This window comes from Diceros bicornis, chromosome 18, assembly GCF_020826845.1.
Source record: "Diceros bicornis minor isolate mBicDic1 chromosome 18, mDicBic1.mat.cur, whole genome shotgun sequence".
Lineage (NCBI taxonomy): Eukaryota > Metazoa > Chordata > Mammalia > Perissodactyla > Rhinocerotidae > Diceros > Diceros bicornis.
This window is the reverse complement of record NC_080757.1, coordinates 54211763-54232119: the sequence shown is the minus strand read 5'-3', so window position 1 is coordinate 54232119 and position 20357 is coordinate 54211763. Positions and strand designations below refer to the sequence as shown.

The following is a 20357-nucleotide window of genomic DNA, read 5'->3' as shown; positions in this document are numbered from 1 at the left end:
AAAGAAGTAATCCATACCAATGGGACACAACACAAAAGTTACAGAAAGGTATAGAGTGAAAGTGAGTCCCCTCCCACCCAAGCCCCCAGCCACCCAGTTCTCCCCAAAGCATCACTGAGCCCACTTTCTTATGTAGCCCCCTAGAAAAAGCCAATGCCTATACAAGCAAATATACTTTTATACTTGGAGAAAAAAAAAACTTGTCCACAAATGGTAGCAGATTAGGCACCCCGTTCTACACCTTGCTTTTGTTCACTTACAGTAGTTCTCAAAAATTGTTCCGGGCCTTACGCTGCAGAGAATTCCATTGTTTGGAGGTGCGATTGTTTCTTTACCCGATGCCCTATTGATGGACACAGGTCATTTCCAAGCTTTCGCTGTTGCTGTCATTTCACCCCTGCACAAGTGTGTCTGTGGAGGATAAATTCCTTGAAGAGTTGGTGGATTGGAGGTGTGTGCACTTTGAGTTTTGATGGAATTGCTAAACTGCTCTCTGTCAACGTCGTACCGTACTCCAGCTTCGGTCCCCTAAGCCCTGTACGAGCATGCCTGGGTCTCCGCGGGCTGGCCAGGGAGTTATCACACCTTCAGATCTTGGCCAAAATGATAGGAAAAAACAGTATCTTATTGAGTTTTAGTTGGCCTGTCTCTTATCTTGAGGTTCAGCATCTTCGTATATGTCTCAGAGTTATTTGTAATTCTTTTCTGTGAACTGTTCATATCCTTTGCCCATTTTTCTGTTGGTTTGTTCAGCTTTTTCTTATTGATTTATGGGAATATTGTTTACATCAGGAAAATGAGCTCTTTGTCCATGATATAGGTTGCAAATATTTTCGCCCAGGTTGTCATTTGTTGCTTTTTGTTTATGGGTACCTTTTGTTCCCTGCAGAATTTTTATAGAGTTGAAGGTATCAATCTGTTTTATGACTTCCTGGAGTTTGTGTAGTACTTAGAAAGTACTTGGCGAATAGTTTGCTTTGCCAAGAGTATATATATTTAAACCTCTGTGATTTTTTTCTAGTTCTTTTAGAATTCATTCTTCATGTTTAAAACATTGATCCATGTAGCATTTATTTTGAGGTAAAGTGTGAGGAAGAGATTCAACTTTTTTTTTTCCCCCAAATGGCTTCCTAGCTGTTCCAAAGCCATTTGTTGAATAATTGATCTTTTCCCCACTGACTTGAAATTCTGCTTTCATCATATATTAAACAATCCCGTATGGATTGGGATCTATTTCTAAACTTTCTAGTCTGTTGCTTCATCAGTCTGTTCATACAAGAGCACACTGTTTTAATTATCGCAGCTTTATAATATAGTTCAATATCTGTGCTAGTCTCCTCTTCTTATCATTCTTTTTCAGAATTTTCTTGGCTATCCTTTTGCTAGTTTTTAAAATGTGAACTTTAGAAGCACTCTGTCTAGTTAAAAAAATCCATCCTGTGTGTGTGTTTTCAAAGTGAGGAAAAGTTTAAGAGAATGACATCTGTATAATGTTGATTCTTTTCTCTCCACAATACTCATCCGTTCTCATTTTTCCCTTTCCCATTGAGAAGGTGGCTAACAGGGCTGTTGTGTGCAGTTGTACAAGTTGTATACTGCACAATCCTAGGACTAAAGGTCAAAGGAGCTGCTGGCTCCTGCTAGCAGAGTATGAGCTCTTCTCTCCGGGGTAATCTGTCCATCTGTATATATGACTAATAGGAATAAGAGCCACCCCTCCTATACCATGTGCCAGGGACTTTGCTAAGCACTTTGTGATTTTAATTTATGTAATCCTCACAACAAATGTAAACTCAATTTACAGCTAAAGAGACTGAGGTGCAAAAGGTTAAATAATTTGCCCACTGTCGATGATTTGTGTGCATTCGTGACACAAAAATTTGTTCCTGCACATAAAGACACACACAGAGACACACAGGTACACATACCTGCATACGTACACAGATGCACACAGACACTCAAAGACACGCACGCACACACACAGACACAAACACGCATGCACACACTGCTATCCCCACCCATATCCTTTTCCCATCAGTGTCTTTCCTCCTACAGCACACACATTTGCAGTCCCTGCAGTCTCCTGCTTTTGGAGGAGGGCCGGCCCATCAAGGAAAACCGGCCGGCTGGACTCCCTGCCATTGCTCTCAGTCCTGCATAGAACCTCCCCCCTCCAAATTCCTGTAGCCCAAAGGCAGGGGCTTTTCAGGAAAAGAGGGTGTGACCGAGCATATGGCAGGGCCTCCTTGGGGAGAGGAGCCTTAGTCTCTCCCGGTCCCCTTGTGAGGATAACGTGAGATGGGGGATGCCGAGCACCTAGCTCAGGGCTCGGTAGCCAGCAGGTTCTCAGGAAAGGACATGGCCCCTCTTTCCTCTTCCCCCAAGTCATTATCTCTGGCAGCCACTGGAATCAACCCATCCAAGCAAAAGTCATCCTGCTCCTGGCTGGCACCCCTGGGAGAGCCTGAGGAATGAACTGGCAAACGCAGACCTGGGAGCAAATTGCCCAGCGAGCCAGTTCACAGAGACGAGGGCGTCTGGGTGCAGAGCGCGTGTGTGCGCGTGTGTGCGTGGAAGCACGCACACCGCCTGCCCCCTCTGACTGTTCTGGCTCTGAGTCAGCCCCACATCGAAGGGATTTAATCACTCTAGGGCTGGGAATGTTATTGTTTTAAAACAAACGAGTGATGACAGGAACTAACAGTGGGTTTTGCAAAATGGGATTCAAAGGGCTCTTGAAAGCTGCTGGAGAATATGAATGCGCCTTTGAAGTGCGAATATGCCCATTTGTTAAACTGAGAGCAGAGCTGGCTGCCTCAGGGTGTGGGGAATCATTTTCCTTGGCAAACGGGTGCCTGCTGGTCTCTCTGCCCTCCGTCCCCAGGCCAGAGCTGGGCTAGGACTCTAGAAGCAAGGGGCCAGGGGGTGGTGCCCACTCCCTCGAGTACATGCTCTCAAAGAGGTGCCTTTTCAACCATTTTTAAGGCACACGTGACAGTTGTTAAGAGTGAAGGAGGGGTGTTTGAGGAAGCAGCCTCAAATTGGGATTGAAGCATCAGCTTCTCGCGGAGAGATGGTGGTCCAGGGTGGGCCTTTCGTGCATGCCTGCACTTGCTCTGCCAGCGCCATCAGTCCTCTCCCAGGTTTGCCCCTCTGGTGGCCCCCACGGTGAGGGTCAGTAGCAGGGATGAGGTTCAAGGAAGACTCCCCCAAATAGTGACAAGTTATACACTCATAAGATTGAGACCTTGGGCATGGGGTGGGGTGCTATGCAGCCTGGCCCTTTGACCTGGGTCTCAAGCGAACCTTACAGCTTCTGTTGAGTTGTCAGTCTGTGCTTGAGCCCAGAGTGAGGCTGTGACACAAATGCATAACCTATCTGAAGGCCATGGACACCCAATTCTGGTTAAATCCGAGGGTGAGAGGACAGAAGGATCACGTAGCCTGCTGGTGGAGGGTGTCCACTGAACGGACTCTGCCCTTGAAGCCTTTGAGGGCTTTCCCCCAGTCTTGGGGAGCAGGACTCAGGACACCCCCCATCACTGTATCTTATGTCAACCCACCACCCTGTTTCCCTAGTGACATTTACGTTCTCTGGCTGAGGTGCAGTAAGTGCCTCCCCTTCCTTCTGCTCTGAAGGGAGAAATCCAGAAGCAAAGGGAACGGAATGGATGGGGATCCCTAGCAGGGAGAGACGGAAGGTACCAGAGTGTGGGGGTGGCGGCAGAGGTGGGAGCCTGGTATGGTCTGAGAGGAGGGAGGTGTGGAGCTGGTTGGTAGGCGTGGAGGACTCATTCTGAAGACCAAGACCAAGCAGAGTTCAAGTCCTTCCCAGCCATGTGACCTTGGGCAAGTTACCTGGCTGCACCTGCTCCGTCTGCCTAGGGGCGTGAGGGCGTGAAATGAGCAACCGCACAAAGGTGAGCAAGTGGTAACCCTGGTTTTGTGTCTCTGTTCCCCGCAGATGACGTGGCCCCCTATTTCAAGACGGAGCCGGTGCGGACGCAGGTGCACCTGGAGGGGAACCGCCTGGTGCTCACGTGCATGGCCGAGGGCAGCTGGCCGCTGGAGTTCAAGTGGCTCCACAACAACAGGGAGCTGACCAAGTTCTCCCTGGAGTACAGGCAAGCCGCGCCCCCTCCCGTCCCGCCCGGCTGCTGGGACCACTGCCTGCCCTGGAGGGGTACCTGGGTGGGGGCTTGTGTGGCAGTTTGGGGGCAGGGGCTCCCACTCCAGTGCTACTGGGAGGCTGGGGTGGCGAAGTTGAGGGGCAAAGATAGCCCTGTCCCAGGGGTGAGAAGTCCCCCCATGGTGATCCCAGCAGAGGATGGCTGGGTGGTGGGCCGAGGGCACTGCCCAGACAGGGTGGCCCATGCCATAGTGGATGGGGCAGAGGCAAAGATTGGGGTAGGGGAGCTTACTATTACTATGGGAGCCGTGGCTGTGACCAGAGCCCCGTCCTCCCTTCCCCACCCCCAGAACTCTGCTATCTCTAGGAGGTGCTCTAAGAGGGGCCTGGGCCCAACAGAGGGGCAGGGCATGCTGCACCCTGGGTTCAGTAAGGGAACCACATCTTCTTTTTAGGGGAGCAATTCAGGTGGGACATGGAGGTGGCCCCGCCGGGGCCTTTAGGCTTACCTCCACTCCCTGTTTGTGCCCCTGCACTGGGCTCTGGGCCGGCCCTTCCCTCCCCGGGACACTGCCAAGTGGGGAGAAGGGAGAGGAGGGAGAGAGAAGGGTCTCAGCCAGGGCAGGTTTGCTGCTAGAAGTGTGAGCCAGCGAGCATGGAGCAGCTACTCCCCAAGCCCCGCCGGCCTCCAGCCCTTCCAGGCTCTCCCTCTGTCCTGCTCCTGTCCCCCATCCAGGCCTTTGTTATGGGCTCCCAATCCTGTGGCTGGTGGTTAATCCCCAGGCCTGATGTGCATAATTGGTTTTGTTGGGGAAACAAGATTGTCTTGTCCTGGGAATGTTGATACAAATCTGCCACCAGGGACAGGAATGCAAATGAGGGGAGGGGGCTTTAATTGCTTGAGGGTCTGTCCTTTCCAGAGAACCATCATTGTATTTACAAGCAGGGAGGCCAGAGTTTGGGGTGACCTCCACCCCCGGTTCCTTCTGCCCCGACCCTGGACTGGATTGGCTGGTGAGTGTGGACAGTTTGGCAAAAGAGGGAGCAGGAGGGGCCAGGGCAGGAAGACCAGCTTCCCATCTGTGGACGGTGAAGGGACAGACCACTCTGGCCCTTGGGTGCCCAGGGAGCCCAAGAGGAGACCAGAGGGCCCTTCCTGAGCAGCCCCTGCGACGGATTTCAGTTGGGGGCCCAGAACCACTCCTGACTGCTGTCTGGCACCCCCGGGCAGGGCTGGCAGTCTGTGAAGAGCCCCACATCCTCTTGGATGGTGGGCGTGCTGGCATGGGACACCAAGAGCATGCGGATGGCATGCCAAGGGTGTGAACACTACCAGGGCCTCCCAGCCTGCCCTCGACTTCTGCTGGCAGGGAGGTTCTCCTGGAGGCAGGTTCCAGGAGGAGGAGAGTTGGTTCTCTGTCAGGTTCAGAGCCACTCCCTTGGCGCCCTGGGACTGCAAGGACACAGAAGCAGATGCTAGCTCAGTTTAAGGATTAGGCTTGCCCAGCAATGGAATGGGCTACCTCTAGAAACAGTCAGCTCTCTGTCCCTGGAGGCAGACAGCCAGCGGTCAGAGTCCAGCTGCTGATGATGGTAATAATAATGATAATCACTGACAACGAAAAAGAAGGTATTACGTGGCAGACATTGTGATGTGCGCTCTGTGATTATCTCCTTTAATCCTGCCAGCAATCCCGTGAGTAGGTCCAGTTATTTTCCCCATTCTACAGATAAGCAAACTGAGCTTGGAGAGACTAAACAACTCTCCAAGGTCAGGTTGTTGAGCTGGGCTTCAAATATAAGTTATCTGACTCCAGGGCTGGAGTTCTCACCACCCACCACACCGCCTCTCGTTGAAGAATAATCGCTGCCATCGCTTCCTTAATGTGTGTCCTAAGCAATCTTTCCACTAACTGTGCAAGTTCTAGAAAACAAAGCAGTGGGGAGAATGCAAATATTCTATTTCAGAGCTTGGTTGGGTGGAAGTTATTCGAGCTTCCACTTGGGAAACTCACTCCCTTGCCTCCTCACCCCCAAGAAGGCTGGCTGTTACACATGGCGGCAGCCGGGTGCCTGAGTGCAGGTCTGATCAGGATTCTCCTCTCATCAAAAATGTGCTGTGCCCACAAGGAGAGGTCTGCACTCTTAGGATGGCCTTCAGAGCTCTTCCAGGTCTGCTACTGAGAGCATCTGCCTTACCCCCTGCTATTCCCATCTGAGGTAGCATCCCTGCTATTCCCATCTGAGGTAGCATGCTTCCATCAAACAGGACCATCACATCGCGGGTCCCAGGACCATTCCCTATTTGTGTGCTCTCTTCTGCCTTGTCCAAACTGTCCCGTCCCCTCCACTTGGAATATTGCCCCTTCCGGAACCTTCTTTCTCCTGCAGGGCTCTAGCTCTTTCAGAAAGCCTTTCCTGATAGTACACGGGTGTGGTCTCAATCTCAGTCTCTCTCTCTTTCTTATACACACACACACACACACACACACACATTTCTGCCTCTCTCTGCCCTTTTTGACTGTCCATAATACATCCCATTACACCTTGCCTTCTGATTATTTACATGAGACACTGCAAGTAGACCATAGAACTGAGGTCAGAGCTTCAGGACCCTTGGCGGTTCCAGGGACCTCTGGACTTAGAACCAAGAACTTGATACTGCCAGGCCCTCTCCTCTCTGGGCTGCTCAGCTAGACCCACCTCTGGGTTCAGACTTCCTTCCCACATGGTGAGTGACACTGACAGGTGCAGGGATCACAGGCTTAGAGCCACATGATTTCAGAATGGAAAGAACTTCCCTGAAAGTTTCAGGTAGAAAGTCCCAGGGAAGGATTCTGATTGGCCCAGCTCGGATCATCTCTGACCAATCCTGGTGGGCAGTGGCATGAAGCACCATGATTGGCCAGGCCTGCATCGTGTGTCTACTCCCGGCCATAGGACACTGTGTGTGGCCGCCCCCACACTAGAGCCACGTGGTGGGAAAGAGGGCAAGAGCTGTCAGCAGAAGGGAAAAGGGTGGTGGGGCAGACAGAAGCCACCCGTGTCCACTTCACCACCCATGCCCCCAGTGAGGGCCCGGCTCACAGCAGGTGCTTTTCTTTCTTGCTTGCTTGCTTTTCTTTTAATTTTGAAAATTTTCAAATCTTAGAAAAATTGTAAATATAGTGCCATAAACACCTGTATACATTTTACCATCCACCAGTTGTTAATGTTTGGCATCCTTTGTGCTCTCTGTCACTCTTTCTGTACACATATATGCACACACGTTTTTGCTGTACACATATACGCATGCACGTTTTTGTTGTACACACGTATGCACGCACGTTTTTGCTGTACACACGTATGCAGGTGTGTTTTTGCTGCACACACGTATGCACGTGTGTTTTTGGTGTGCACACTTATGCACGCGTGTTTTTGCTCTACACACGTATGCACGCGCATTTTTGCTGTACACACATACGCACCTGCGTTTTTGCTGAATTTTTTAAGAATTAGTGGCAGACATCATGTGACTTCACCCCAAGTAGAGTGTCCTAAGAACAAGGCATTCTCCCACATAACCGCACTGCAACTTTCACACTCAGGAAATTTCACACTGATACAATACTACCATCTAATGCAGAGTCCATATCCAAATGTCTCCATTTGTCCCAATTATGTCCTTTGTGGCCATTTTTAGTGTTGTTGTTCAATGCAGGACCTAATTGAGGACTGCACATTGAATTTAGTTGCCATGACTCTTTAGATGCCTTAAATCTAGAACTGCTCCTCACTCTTTTAGCCTATCTTTCATGGCATTTTTGAGAGTTCAGCCAATTTTTCAGAATGTCCCCCAGCGTGGATTTGTCCAGTTACATCCTCATAATTACACTCATGTTAAACCTTTTTGGCAAGAATATTATGTAGATATGCATCCTTCTCAATGCTTCATACCTGAAGGCACACCACGTCAGTGTCCCCTATTATTGGTGATGGTAGGTCTGATCAACTGGTCAAGGTGATAGTCACCAGATTTCTCCACTGTCAAGGTATTGAGGTATCTTCTTCCCTTTAGATAATCCCTTGAGGCTGTGTGAATATTCTCCTCCCCAGGGATCTCCCACCCAGTGGTTTGGTATCCATTGATGAGTCTTACCTCAATCAGTTATTACCATGGTGGTTGTGATAAGGAGATTTTCTATTTTGATCATTCCTCTTACTCATATTAGTTGGCATTGTTTTGTAAAAAAGATCTTTCCTTTCTCACCCCCTTTAAAATAATTTAGCATTAGTGTGAACTCATGGATGACTTTTCCTATTCATTGTGTTTTAATTCATCCCTGTCCTTGTTCACTTTGATGCTCATAGTAACCCAAACTTGGTCAGTGGAGCTACTTCAAGCTGGATCCTGGGTCCTTTTGACATTGGATTTGGGTGTCCATTGGATTTCTAGCACTTTCTTGCTTTTTGACTCAACAAAATGTTCCAGATTCACCTTTTGCATAAATGCATTCTGATAATTACATCACATAGGAGGTTGGCCAGCTCCTCATCCCATATTTCTCTGACCACTGCTTGCTGCGGAGGACTTCTTAGTCTCTTGCAAACCCCAGGCTTTGATCGTGATAATATCCAATTTTCAGGCACAAAGATGGCTGAATTGACTCTGCAAGTCGAGAGAAAATAAGACTGGAAGTGCTGCCATAAATTTACCTATGCTTCCCCCCCGCCCCGTCTTCAAAGGAGGAAGTTTGCATTCACATCCAGTCTCCAAGGGTCTTTATTCTCAGTGCGATCTGTAACAGAATGGACCTGATGTCCTCGTGTGTGTGTGTGTGTGTGTGTGTGTGTGCGCGCGCGCGCATGACATCTACAAAAGGCAAGCCTACGCACCCTTTTGAGTACATGTGACTATGGTGAGTATGTGGATCCACATCCATCTGCGGAGGGCCAAGTGGGAAGGGCACGGACTGTGGAGTTAGGGCCACCTGAATACAGTCATGCTCTTACCACTGACTAGCTCTGTGACCTTGGGCAGAATGAGTGAGCCACCCTGAGTTTGTCTTCTCGTCTTGACGTCAGGCACAGTAATGCCTACTTTAGAGGGTTATAGTAAAGATCAAATGAGATTCTATGGGACAAGCCCAGTCCCTGGTGCAACAGACATGAAACTAATGGTACCTGTTAGGATTATACAAGGTGTCTGTCTCCACAGAATAACAGGACAAATCTGGTAACAAACCCACCAGAAACCACGGGTCTAAATGAGCATATCTCCTCCCAAGTGGCCACGGGGGCTGTGCACACCTATTCCAATGACACAGCTGTGCCCCAGGACCCTTTCTAGAACGCTCTTTGTCAAGTCCTCTGAGAGCCCCTTGTGGGTAACATGGCTTTATCCATTTTGAAACCAGCCTTGAATTCCCAGTTTGAGAAATAAAGTGACTATAACAGTCGGGGGTACTACTTGGATACAAAGCAAAATCGGACTCGAAAGAGATGAGATCCCTTGTCCCATGTGAATGGGATACTGCCTGGGAAGACCCTCCCAAAAGTTTGGGAATTGTCCCCACTGCCCACCCCTACTGTGGAACAGGCGTACACAGTGACTATCAGTGTGTGTGCTGGATGCGGGTGGAGGGAGGTTGAACACAATACTCATTGGACACATAAGGTCTAATGTGTTTGTTAGAGTTTGTGTGTGTGTGTGTGTGTGTGTGAGATTCCTTCACAGCCTTGTATACGTGTTTAATGGTTGTGAGTGTGCATCTGGGCGACGCTTGTGTGTTTGTGTAACTTCCTGACTATATGGGATGGTAACTCACATAAAGGTCAGGCCCTCTTACGTTGCCTCTGGAGCCTCTTCCATCAGACGGCTCCTCCACACTCCCTCGTCTCGGCCCCCCTCGCCTCACCTCGCCTCTCCTACTCTCCCCTCCCCACCGGGGGCCATCTCCCCAGGCTGAATCAATTCAGCCTCACTTTACATCCATTTCACCAGCCAGAGCTGCACAGCTGGGAGACCCCCACCAGCTCTAAATGGCAGGTCAGGCAGTGGCAATGGGGGAGGAGGGAGGGAGGGTGGACGGTAACCTTTTGTCTTTGTGACTATGTCCTGGCGAAGTCATCAGCCAGATTATTTTGTCCCACCCTGGAAATGCCTTCTCCCATAATTATTCTCACACTTAAAATCAAATAAGAAAAACAAGTCACCTGGGCAGATCTCACACGCACACACACACACACACATACACTTAGATTCCCATGCATGACCAGGTGTGCACACACGAAGAACTGTTGATAGAGGTTCGCTTGGCGCCAGGTACTTCACATCCATCATCTCACAGCAACACTAGGAGGTGAGTGGCATTACTCTCGTTTTGCAAACAAGCAACCTGAAGCTCAGGGAAGTTCCGGAACTTGCCTGGGGACATCCAGAGAGCAAGTGCAGGTCTGTCTGCCGAGTGTGTTCTTGTCCTTTCTGCACAGACACACACAGCTTCCCGATCGGGCTCCTTCTGCCCCACCCTTGTCACTGTGTGTCATTCTTCTGGCCCAAGAGGCAGGAAGCCAGGGGTCTCTCAGACCCTCCTGAGGGGCAAGTGTGAGGGCATGAGACGAGCTGAGGCCAAGTCCAGCCCCTGGGGCCCCAGATGGCCCCTGGTTGGCGTGGAGCAGAGCAGGTGTGGGGGCGGGGAGCTCAAATGAGCCAGGCTGGGCATCCGTCCCATCCCAGGCTGGGTCCCCAGGCCCTCTGCCAGGCTGACAGCCCTTCGGTGGATCTGTGGTGTCGAGGAACTGCCCAGGCTCAGCGAGTGGGGGAAGAAAGCCCGGCCGAGGCAGAGACCCACACGCACGATGGCCCCAGAGAGGAGCGCAAGGCAGGGGACATGCGTGCAGAGCCGCTGCAGCCTTTGAAATTCTTCGGAGGAAAGGATGACGAGCGACTCATGGAGACAAAGCCAGCTGCTTTGTCTCTCGCTTATCCTCTGGCCTCCCGTTAGAAGAGAGAGCAGGCGGCAGAAGCTGGGGAGGCAGAGGTCGGCAGGCTTCCCAGAGGATACCAGAGCACATGCCACGTGGGTGCCAGGAGCAGAGCCAAGCTCTTACCGGCAGCAGTTCTGAGAGACTGGTACTATTATTATCTCTGCTTCATAGCTAGAAATCACAGCTCACTGAGGTTCAGCAACTCGCCCAAGGTCACACAGCCAGACCTGGAGAGTCAGGTGTCCCCCAGGATCTTTCCATCCCCAAGCCTGTGTCCCTCCTCTGCTCTGAGCTGTCTTGCCGTGCTCGTCCTTTCCCAGGACAGTGACACTGCCAGGGCCAGGTTTCTGGGGATGGCCCCTGCCAGCCTTCTAAACCGCTGCAGAAGGAGAACTATTCACAGCCAAGACGTGGACCTTACCATGGACCCAGCTCTGTTCTAAGTGCTTCACATATGTTAACTCTCAATAAGGGACGCTCCAGAAGATCATGTACCTGTGCTGGGCCCCATGCTGGCCGCCTCCATTTAGGTTCTTATTCTCAATCCCTGAACATCAGCAACTCCTGCCGGGGAGGCATCTTGAGAGTGAGGACCGCGAGGCTTCGGGGCTCAGTGCCCTACCCAGGGACGGAAGCCGTAGAACCACGACGAGAGAGAGAGCTGGGTCTCCCCCGAACCTGACAAAGGGCCGTCGGGGGACACCGACATCTGCTCATTCATCAGGCAGAGATGTAGGACCTTCTGCTTGCCTGGCGCAGGCGCAGAGCTGGAAGGGGGGGACCAGAAAAAAGGCAGTGCCCGCCCTCCCCGCCGCCCTGGCGAAACGTTTGTTCTGCTCAAGGAGGAGGATGTGCATTCATGGCCTGTAAGTGCCTGGACTAAGGAGCGACAGCAGGTGACAGAGGCCAAGGGAGTGTCCTAGAGAAACTGGGGCAGCTTCTGGAAGACACAGAACTTGAACCGAGAGGGGATGAGCTACGGGGTGTGGACGGGAGTGGATGGGGGAGGCCCTCCTGGCACGCAGACACTGGGCACTGGTGATGCCGTGCTAAATCAGACAGGAGGACCCTCCCCCTCATAGAGCGTACGGTCCAGAGTACAAGCAAGATTCAATCATTCTGCAAGTATCGATGGACTCCAGTTTTGATGAGTGCTATCAAGGGAATGTACAGTTCAAAGACGGCGTTACTGGGGACACTGAGACCTCGAGACTGAGTAGAGGTAGCTGGAGGTGGAACTCCAGGGCTGGAGCCCTCGGGGGGGCGGGGGTGTACAGACGTTGAGGTGGGAGCAGCTGAAAGAGGGCCGGGATGGGCAAGGAGGGCAGGCCGCTGGAGAAGTGGACAGGGCGACCAAGTGGGGGCTGGCCGGCTATCGTAGGGAGCTCTTATCTCATGTGAAAAACTGTGTTGTGAGCCTTTGAGGGTTTTGTCACAGGGAAGGGACATGATCAGATGTACATTTAAAAAATATTTAGGGGGCCGGCCCGGTGGTGCAAGCGGTTAGGTGCGCGCGCTCCGCTGCGGCGGCCCGGGGTTCGCTGGTTCGGATCCCGGGCGCGCACCGAAGTACTGCTTGGTGGGCCATGCTGTGGCGGCGTCCCATATAAAGTGGAGGAAGATAGGCACCGATGTTAGCCCAGGGCCGTCTTCCTCAGCAAAAAAAAAAAAAGAGGAGGATTGGCGGATGTTAGCTCAGGGCTGATCTCCTCACAAAACAAAACAAAAAAAAAAATATTTAGCCAGGCAGCTGGTGGGAAGTGGACTGGAGGACAGCAGTTAGGGGCTGGGCTGGTCAGTCATGGAGGGAGGGTGATGGCTTGGGCCGTCTTGGAGACGGTGGAAATGGGAGGAATGGATGGGTCTGAGACATATTTAAGAGGTAGAATTGACAAGACTCGATGACCAGCTGGACACGGCGGGGGAGGGAGGAAGGTAGGTGGTGGGGCAGTTGATGAAGGATGCACTGGAAGAGCGTGGGCTTCGTGGGAAGTCACTGCACTCGGTTTGGGATGCTTGGCGAGACGTCGGGTAGAGACGTGCAACAGGCAAGAAGATACTCATGCCTGGAACTGAGCAGAAAAGCCTGAGCTGCAGATCTTGATTTAGGAGTCACCGATGTCAACGTGACAGTTGACACCATGGGAATGGGCAGCATGAGAGAGTGGACACAGCACCGAGGATAGAGCTCTAGGGTGCCAGAAGGTAAATACATAAAGGAGGCAAAAACCAGCCCAGCAGAACAAAGCCAAGAGGCCAAGACAGAGGAGGAAAACCTGGAGACTAGGGTGTCATGGAAGGGAAGAGGAGGTTTTGAGAAGGACCAACTGGCCATCTGTGTCAGCTGCTGCTGGATACTAACAACTGTCAGCAAGATTAGGGACATCGATGTCTGGTGATGTTAGAGAGAGTGAGGATGGGCAGGCTGAGGAGCTAGTGAAGGATGGGGAGGTGGAGGCAGAGAGCGTAGGGAATGCTCAGAGGCAAAATAGGAGTGAAGAAGTGGAGGCCGGGATGAGCATGACGAGATGGACGGCTGACACACAGCGCTGCCCTGAAGTGGGGAGAGACACGGCTGGCACCAGATGGCAGAAGGAGGACCATGAATGCCAGGAAGAACATTCTGGGCTACATCCTGCAGGTGGGGAGCAGTCTCTAGAGGATTTTGGTCAAGGGAGCACAGGTCCCTGTGTAACCTGGTCCTGCCCCTCTTTCCAGCCTCCTCTCTCACCAACCCCCTTTGCTGATGGGCTGAACGAGGAACTTACCTCTGCTCTTAATACCACCATCCTTTACTCACCTTTCTCCTCCACCTGTGCTGTCCTTACACACCTTGCTACCTGATCGTCCAAGATTCAGCACCAGCATCCCCCCAGTGTGAATCTCAGTCCTGACCCTGACTCGCCGTATGCCTTTGGGCAAATTACTTAATCCCAGCTTCAGTTTCCCAGGCTGTTAAATGAGAATAATAAAACTAACGGCTACCTCCCAAGGTGCCTATGAATGTCACATGACGTTCATGCAGATGGGTGTCTGGGCATCAATGGCACTGTAAATGGAAAGGGTGGCCTGGAAGCCACCAAGTAAATACCGGATCTCGCCCACCCCTCTGCTCCCTGTAAGGCAGGCTATCCCCTTCATTCTCTCGGCCCACAGTCTCACTCCTACCCTCCTGAAGTCCAGGCTCCTCTTCCTCAGCGAAGCCAGATCCCATGTGCCCGTTAGCAGCCTCTTTGAAGATTTACTCTGATTCGGCCGTGAGTTTGGACATCTTGTCTGAAAATGAAGGCTGCTGGTGAGAAGGCTGAAGTGCAGGAATTAGTTATGATGGGCATAAATTGAATTTTAATAGAGATGTACGTGGCATGGAGCCAATGTACTCAGGCAGAGGGAAGGTAGTAATTAAAAGTTAACGAGTTTAGAAATGTCGTAATCCTCAGGGAGGGATGGGGGAGGTGGGCTGAGAGGAGGACGAGATCCCCAGCCAAGCGTGCTGTCCTTCCCCTGACCCAGAGGCAGCTCCTCCCGCCCCTGAGGATCCCGAGAAGGGAGGAGGGCTGCGGGGAGCCAGCAGGCCCCGTGGGCTGACTGGGCGATCCCGCCTGTCTGCACAGACAGGGCAGGCCTCCAACAACAGGGGCAGTAGCCGAGTTTGAGGGACCGTCCGACAGTCCCCCGTGCTGCCCCTGAGGAAGACAACGACTGGAACAGGCTTTCCCAGGGGCGCTGTTAACACCTGGGGCGGGATGACTCTTCTTGTGAGGGGCTGCTCTGTGCATTGTGGGGTGTTAGCAGCATCCCTGGCCTCTGCCCGCTACATGCCAGTAGCCAACTCCCATAAATGTGACAACCAAAAATGTCTCCAGACACTGCCAAATGTGCCTTGAGGGCCACATCAGCCCCACTGAGAGACAGTGATCTAGAAGGAGGTGCTGGTCCCCCCACCCAGACTCTCCCAGCTGGAGCCAGAGCTGCTCCTCTGCGTGCAGGTGTCCTGCCGTGCTGGGGTTAGGGGTCTAGCACGGCCCGGGCACAACTGGCCTGGCATGGGAGGAAGTGAGGGCTGAACTGGCTGACCACCCTCCAGCCCCTCTTGGGGGGTCTCTTCTGCCCCCCGTTTGTCTTTTCATGACAATCCAAGTAGATAGTACTTCCTTTGCACAGGGTTACTTTCATCGGTTGTTCCTTTGTTCCTCGACGTGGGATGAGCAGGGGAGGTATGACAACTCCATTGCACAGATGAGAAGACAGAGGTTCAGAGAGACCCAGAGCCTGGCCCAAGCTCATTCACCTGGCGAGCAGAAGCCTCCAGCTCCCGAAATGTAAATAATGCACTCTGGTCTCCTCTGGGAAGTTCTGCTTAAAGCGTTGGTGGAGAGGTTGAGGCCACTCTTGGAAGAGAACATGGGGTCTCGGTTACCTGTAGCAGCCCCAACCCAGTCCCCACAGGTGCCCAAGAATGCCTCCTAACACAGCCCTGAGCCCCAAAGCCTGGCCCGTCCCCCACCCTGAGGTGGAGGCCTCCCCCTGCTTTAGGACAGGTCCTTCCTGGACTTGAGGGGCCCACCACAGCCTCAGGGTCTGCTGGTGAGTGACAGGAGAGAGGCAGATGGGCGGGAGAGAGGCAAGGGAGAGCCCAGGAGGGTCAGGGCAGGTGGTAGGCGGCGAGGGGCCCAGCTGGCTCCCTGTGCCTCAGGTTGACGTTGCAATAATTATGTCAATTAAGATGAATAAGGTCAAAATGTAAGAGGAAAGAGGGAAAAAAGAAGCAAAAGTCTCTAAAACATAGGCTGTCTCGGTTTCCATAGCAACCTATCTCCTCACACTCTCGCTAATGGGTCCTGGCTTGGTGAGGAAGTGGGCCCCCCACTCCCAAGGAAGCCAGAGATGGATGGTGGGTGTCACCTCGCTGGACTCAAGCTAAGGGACCTGGGGCCTGGGGGACATGCCCAGGGCCTTGAGAGAGTCACACAGCCACAGAATGGCTTCGCTGACACCTGGGCCAAGCCCTCCACCTTACAGTTGGGACACTGTGGCCCCGAGAGGAAATGGGGTGTGAGTTAGTGTCAGAATTGGAATTCAAACCCAGGCCCCCTGAGTCTCCATCCATTGCTGCTTGGATTTCACCGGCTACCCAATTGTGCCGTGTTCTGGCATGATAGAGGGCAAAGACTCCAAGATCCAAGTTGATTTGGTGACATTTCTGTCATCAGGCTGAGCATCTCAGGATATGTGAGGGATACACCGTGTTGGGGGTGGGGGTATTGCCAGGCCCTGCAAGACCAAGACCAGCGCCCGGATCACTGGTTCCACCCACGCCTCTCTCCCCTTTTGGATGTCTGCTGAGTCCTCTTGGTGTCCCAGTGGTTCAGAGCATCACTGAGGCGTCACGCCCCTGAGAACCCTTGGCAGTGGGGCAGGGAGGACATTTCCATGAAGCCGTGGGTCCCCCTGAAGCTGGGCAGGCAGGGAGGAGCTACTCTCTCAAAGGCCCCCGTGTGTCCTCACGTCTCTGACACACTCAGTAGGCACCGCTCTGCATGTCCATCCACGGTCCACGTGTGGGCACCCAGGATGACCCACCACACAGGCATGCACGGTGTGCCCTTGTTAGTATTACCGTGTTCAGTTCTCACAGGGTGGCCTGAGGAGTCCACAGAGCAGTTATTGCCTTACCATTTCATGGATGCAGAAACTGAGGCTCAGGGGGGAAAGTGACATGTCCAGGGTCAAGTTGCAAATTAGGGGTGGAGCGTGGGACGTGGCCCCACTGCACAGAACAGTCTAGAACACACAGGTGTGCACACACAAGCCACACCCTCTCTTCTCCCCCCTCACCTCCTCCCACTTTCCAGCGACGGGTGGATTTTCCACAGCCAATCCCCACAGCCCTGGGACAGGTGGCCGGGAGCGCAGACTCCCCAGAGAGCAGACTAGAAGATGCAGATGAAGCCCCACTGCTGCCTTTAATGAGGGGCTCCCAAGGAAAGCTCTTCCCTGGTGAACGGGGGCTATTTATTTCCACCACAAGGAAACTTCACATGCAAATTAGGAAGGGTTTGATCATTCATCACCTGAAAGTGACATATTTGAATTTGGCCTGAATCCCTGTTAACCAGTGCTCAGAGATGGGTGTGGGGCGGGCAGGCGGGGCCCGAGGTCCTCGGGGAGCGGGGGAGAGGTGGTCCCCATCAGAGGCACATATGTTTTTCATCTAGGATATTTCAGTGTATGGAAATGAGATGTTCATTCTCTCTCCCCACACAGCTGGACTGGAGACTCCAGCTTGCCCTGAGAACCTCTCTTTTTCTTCCTCCCTCCCCAGATCATCCTGCTGGCGCCCCTGCCCCCCACCCCCACCTTGGCTCTCAGCCAGGACACAGAAACTAATTAGATCTTGACTCAGTTACTGGCTCAGGCAGGCAAATGATCTAAACAGATGCCTGGGGAGTTGGTAATGACCCCTGCTTCCTGGGGGCTGCCTTGGTGCCTGACTTGCCCCTCTTCACCCGTACCCCTCAGAGACCCCTCACTCCCATTCATGGGATTTCCCAAAGTGGAAGGGTTCCAGTGGTCTCTGCCCTGTGTCTTTGTCCCCCCAGGAGGACAGCATCCACTTTTCTGCTCTTTGACTGATGGGCACTGGGGTGTCTGTGACTCTGAATTTCCCATCCCAACCAAGGGAGAAGCCCGCTCCCAGCCAGCTGCCCAAGTCCCCTGGAGTGCAGAGCCTCCTCCAAGGGGGCTTGGAGGAGCGGTGGGCTTGGGAGCAGGGGTGTCAGCTCCAACTGGCAGCCCCTGGGGGCTGAGAGATGCCAGAGAGTTCTCCAGCTCAGTGTGAGCGGGGAGCAGGTGTGGGCTCACCGAGGTCTCGGGGCAGGGAGAGGCCATTCTTCCTGCAGAATAGAGAACAGTAACTGGGAAAGACAGTCTCCCGGAGGAGATCGGGCATGGTCCCTGAGTCAACGCCAAGCACAGTATGTGCTCCTTGACCCTGACCCCTGGGCAACATACAGAGGGGAGGTCCTGCCTACAGGAGCATGCCCAGCCTGGCCCTGGCCACAGCCTCTGGTCAGTTACCTATTGCTGCCTGGAAAACCACCCTAAACCTCAGTGGCTTAAACAGCCACGATTTGTCCCTTCTTTGCTGGTCTTTCCTGGGCACTCATGAAGTAGCATTTGGCTGACCATTAGCTGTGTCTGGACTCAGCTAGGACAGCTGGGGTGCTAGTCTCTCTTCCTGTGGTTTATCCTCCTTCCTGGCCTGGTGGTCTGGGCTTCGAAACGTTCTACCACGTTCTATCAGTGAAAGCAAGTCATGAGGCCAGCCCGGATTTAGGGAGGGAAGTAGACTGCATTCTGATTGGAGTTGCTGCAAAATATTAGGGCCGTGCTCTTCGATCTCCCAGCCTCCTCTCAGATCTGGCTGGTGCCTGGCAGCCCGCACAGATCACTTTTTCCAGATGGCGGCTCGCGGGCGGGTCCGCAGGGCTTCATTAATGCACTTCTGATCTGGTTCCCCCGAGAAGTGTCTGAAGTCACTTTGAGGGTGACTTTGGAAAGCCAAAGAGAGTGGCAGGTGCTGGAGGTGAGTCGTGTTGGACGAAGGCCAGAAAGATCAGGGCTGGTGGGATTGTTTCCGGGGCCGGCTGCCCGGGGTCTGAGCAGGTGTTCGGAAGGGCGGAGAGGGGAGTCGGCTCTGGGCCCTGGGGCTCAGGGCAGCCTGTCACAGCCCCTGACGCTGGGTGTCGTGCAGCACCGGCTCAGGCTCTGTTCCCCAGATGAGCTGGCTGGACAAGGGCTTGTCCCAGATGAGTGGGTGTCGGGCCTGGTGTTAGGGGGCTGTTCAAGCGGGCTGAGGGCGATGCTCCCTTCTCCCAGGACAGTGACTAAGTGAATAATAATAATAACATTAACTTCCTCACGACAAACCTTCAGCTAGGGACTATAGTGTGGTGGTGAAGAGCACAAAATCCAGCGGCAGCCTCCCGGGGCTCTGCCACCCACTGGCTGTGTGATCTCGGGCAAGTTACTTAACCTCTCTGTGCCTTGGTTTCCTCATCTTTTTCATATGCCAAATTTGGATAAAATTAATTCTGACCTCATAGGGTAGTTAATGAGGAGTAAATGCATTATCATATGTAAAGTGCTTAGATAACTGCCTGGTTTATATATCATAATTATTATTACTCCTATTTTATAGATGAGGAAATGGAGCACAGAGATATTAGGCAACTTGCCCAAGGTCACACAGCAAGTGAAATACATCATCAACAACCCTCCTTCTCCATCTGTACCCACCAACCCTCAGCACAGAGCTACTCAAGTGGAGTGAAGCAGGGTTGCTTGACTTGGGACCCCTTGGCACTGTGCTCTCGGGGGGGTGCTTTTGAGCTGTGCCCGCGGTCATCCTGCCCAGGCTTGTTGAACTCCACTGTGTGTGTGGCAAAGTGTCAAGTGCCGAGTGTGACACAAAAACTAGGAAAGAGGAGACGGGCAGCCAAAAGAGTTAAGAATCCACCCAACAGAGCTGGGAAGCTCTGAGCCCGGGTGAGCTCCTCAGACCCTGGTCCTTGGTCGTGGAGGAGTGCCCGGGTGGAGTTCTGCCAGGGCTGCCGTGAACTGACACAAACAAGGGCAGCGTGATGCGTTTTCATAAAGCTAAATTCATTCAGTACATAAAACTCTCCATCCTTATTGCTCTTTTGGTGTTAAAAATGTCGCTTTTTAAAATTAAATGAAATCTACGTGACATTTTCGGTTTTTTGCTTCACATCCTTCTCGGCCAAATTAAAGTCAACCACCCCTCCCTACCCCTAGATATGGACATGTCATATGGTTTTGGGGGGAAGCTGGCAACTTTAGTGGTGTGTGAAATCGCAAAGTCTGTGTTGTACCATTTATCTGCTTCTCAAGGTGGGGACGGTGTCACATCACGTTTGCCCCCAGGGCCCCCAGCATAGCGCTAGACCCGTTGGGTGTGTGTTTCTGACCTCAGTGGAAGGGTGGCCAGGGCTCTCTCAAAGGGAGCTGCACCTCAGAGCCGGGTATAGGGGAGGGCGTGGGGAGCGGACGCCTGCCCTGCCTGGGTGGCTGAGCCCCGGGGCCCAGAGCGGAGGAACACAGCGACGCCGGGAGCCTTGGCTCAGGAGGAAAGGAAGCCAGGCAGCCCTGACCGTGAGCCAGGTCTGCCCCGGAAGGGAATGGGCGTCCCGCCACACAGCCCTGCCTGCCGGAGCTGCCGACAGCAGGCACTCGC

General features: G+C 52.9%; 1 protein-coding gene across 3 annotated transcripts in view; it reads left to right on the top strand.

The window, feature by feature from the left end:
• Positions 1–20357, top strand: part of SDK2 (sidekick cell adhesion molecule 2) — a 266842-nt gene that overhangs the window by 121249 nt on the left and 125236 nt on the right. For all 3 annotated transcript variants that reach the window (XM_058561479.1, XM_058561480.1, XM_058561478.1), the window contains exon 2: positions 3965–4124. In XM_058561479.1, coding sequence (XP_058417462.1) covers positions 3965–4124 — 160 coding nt within the window. The remainder of the gene's footprint in view (positions 1–3964; positions 4125–20357) is intronic.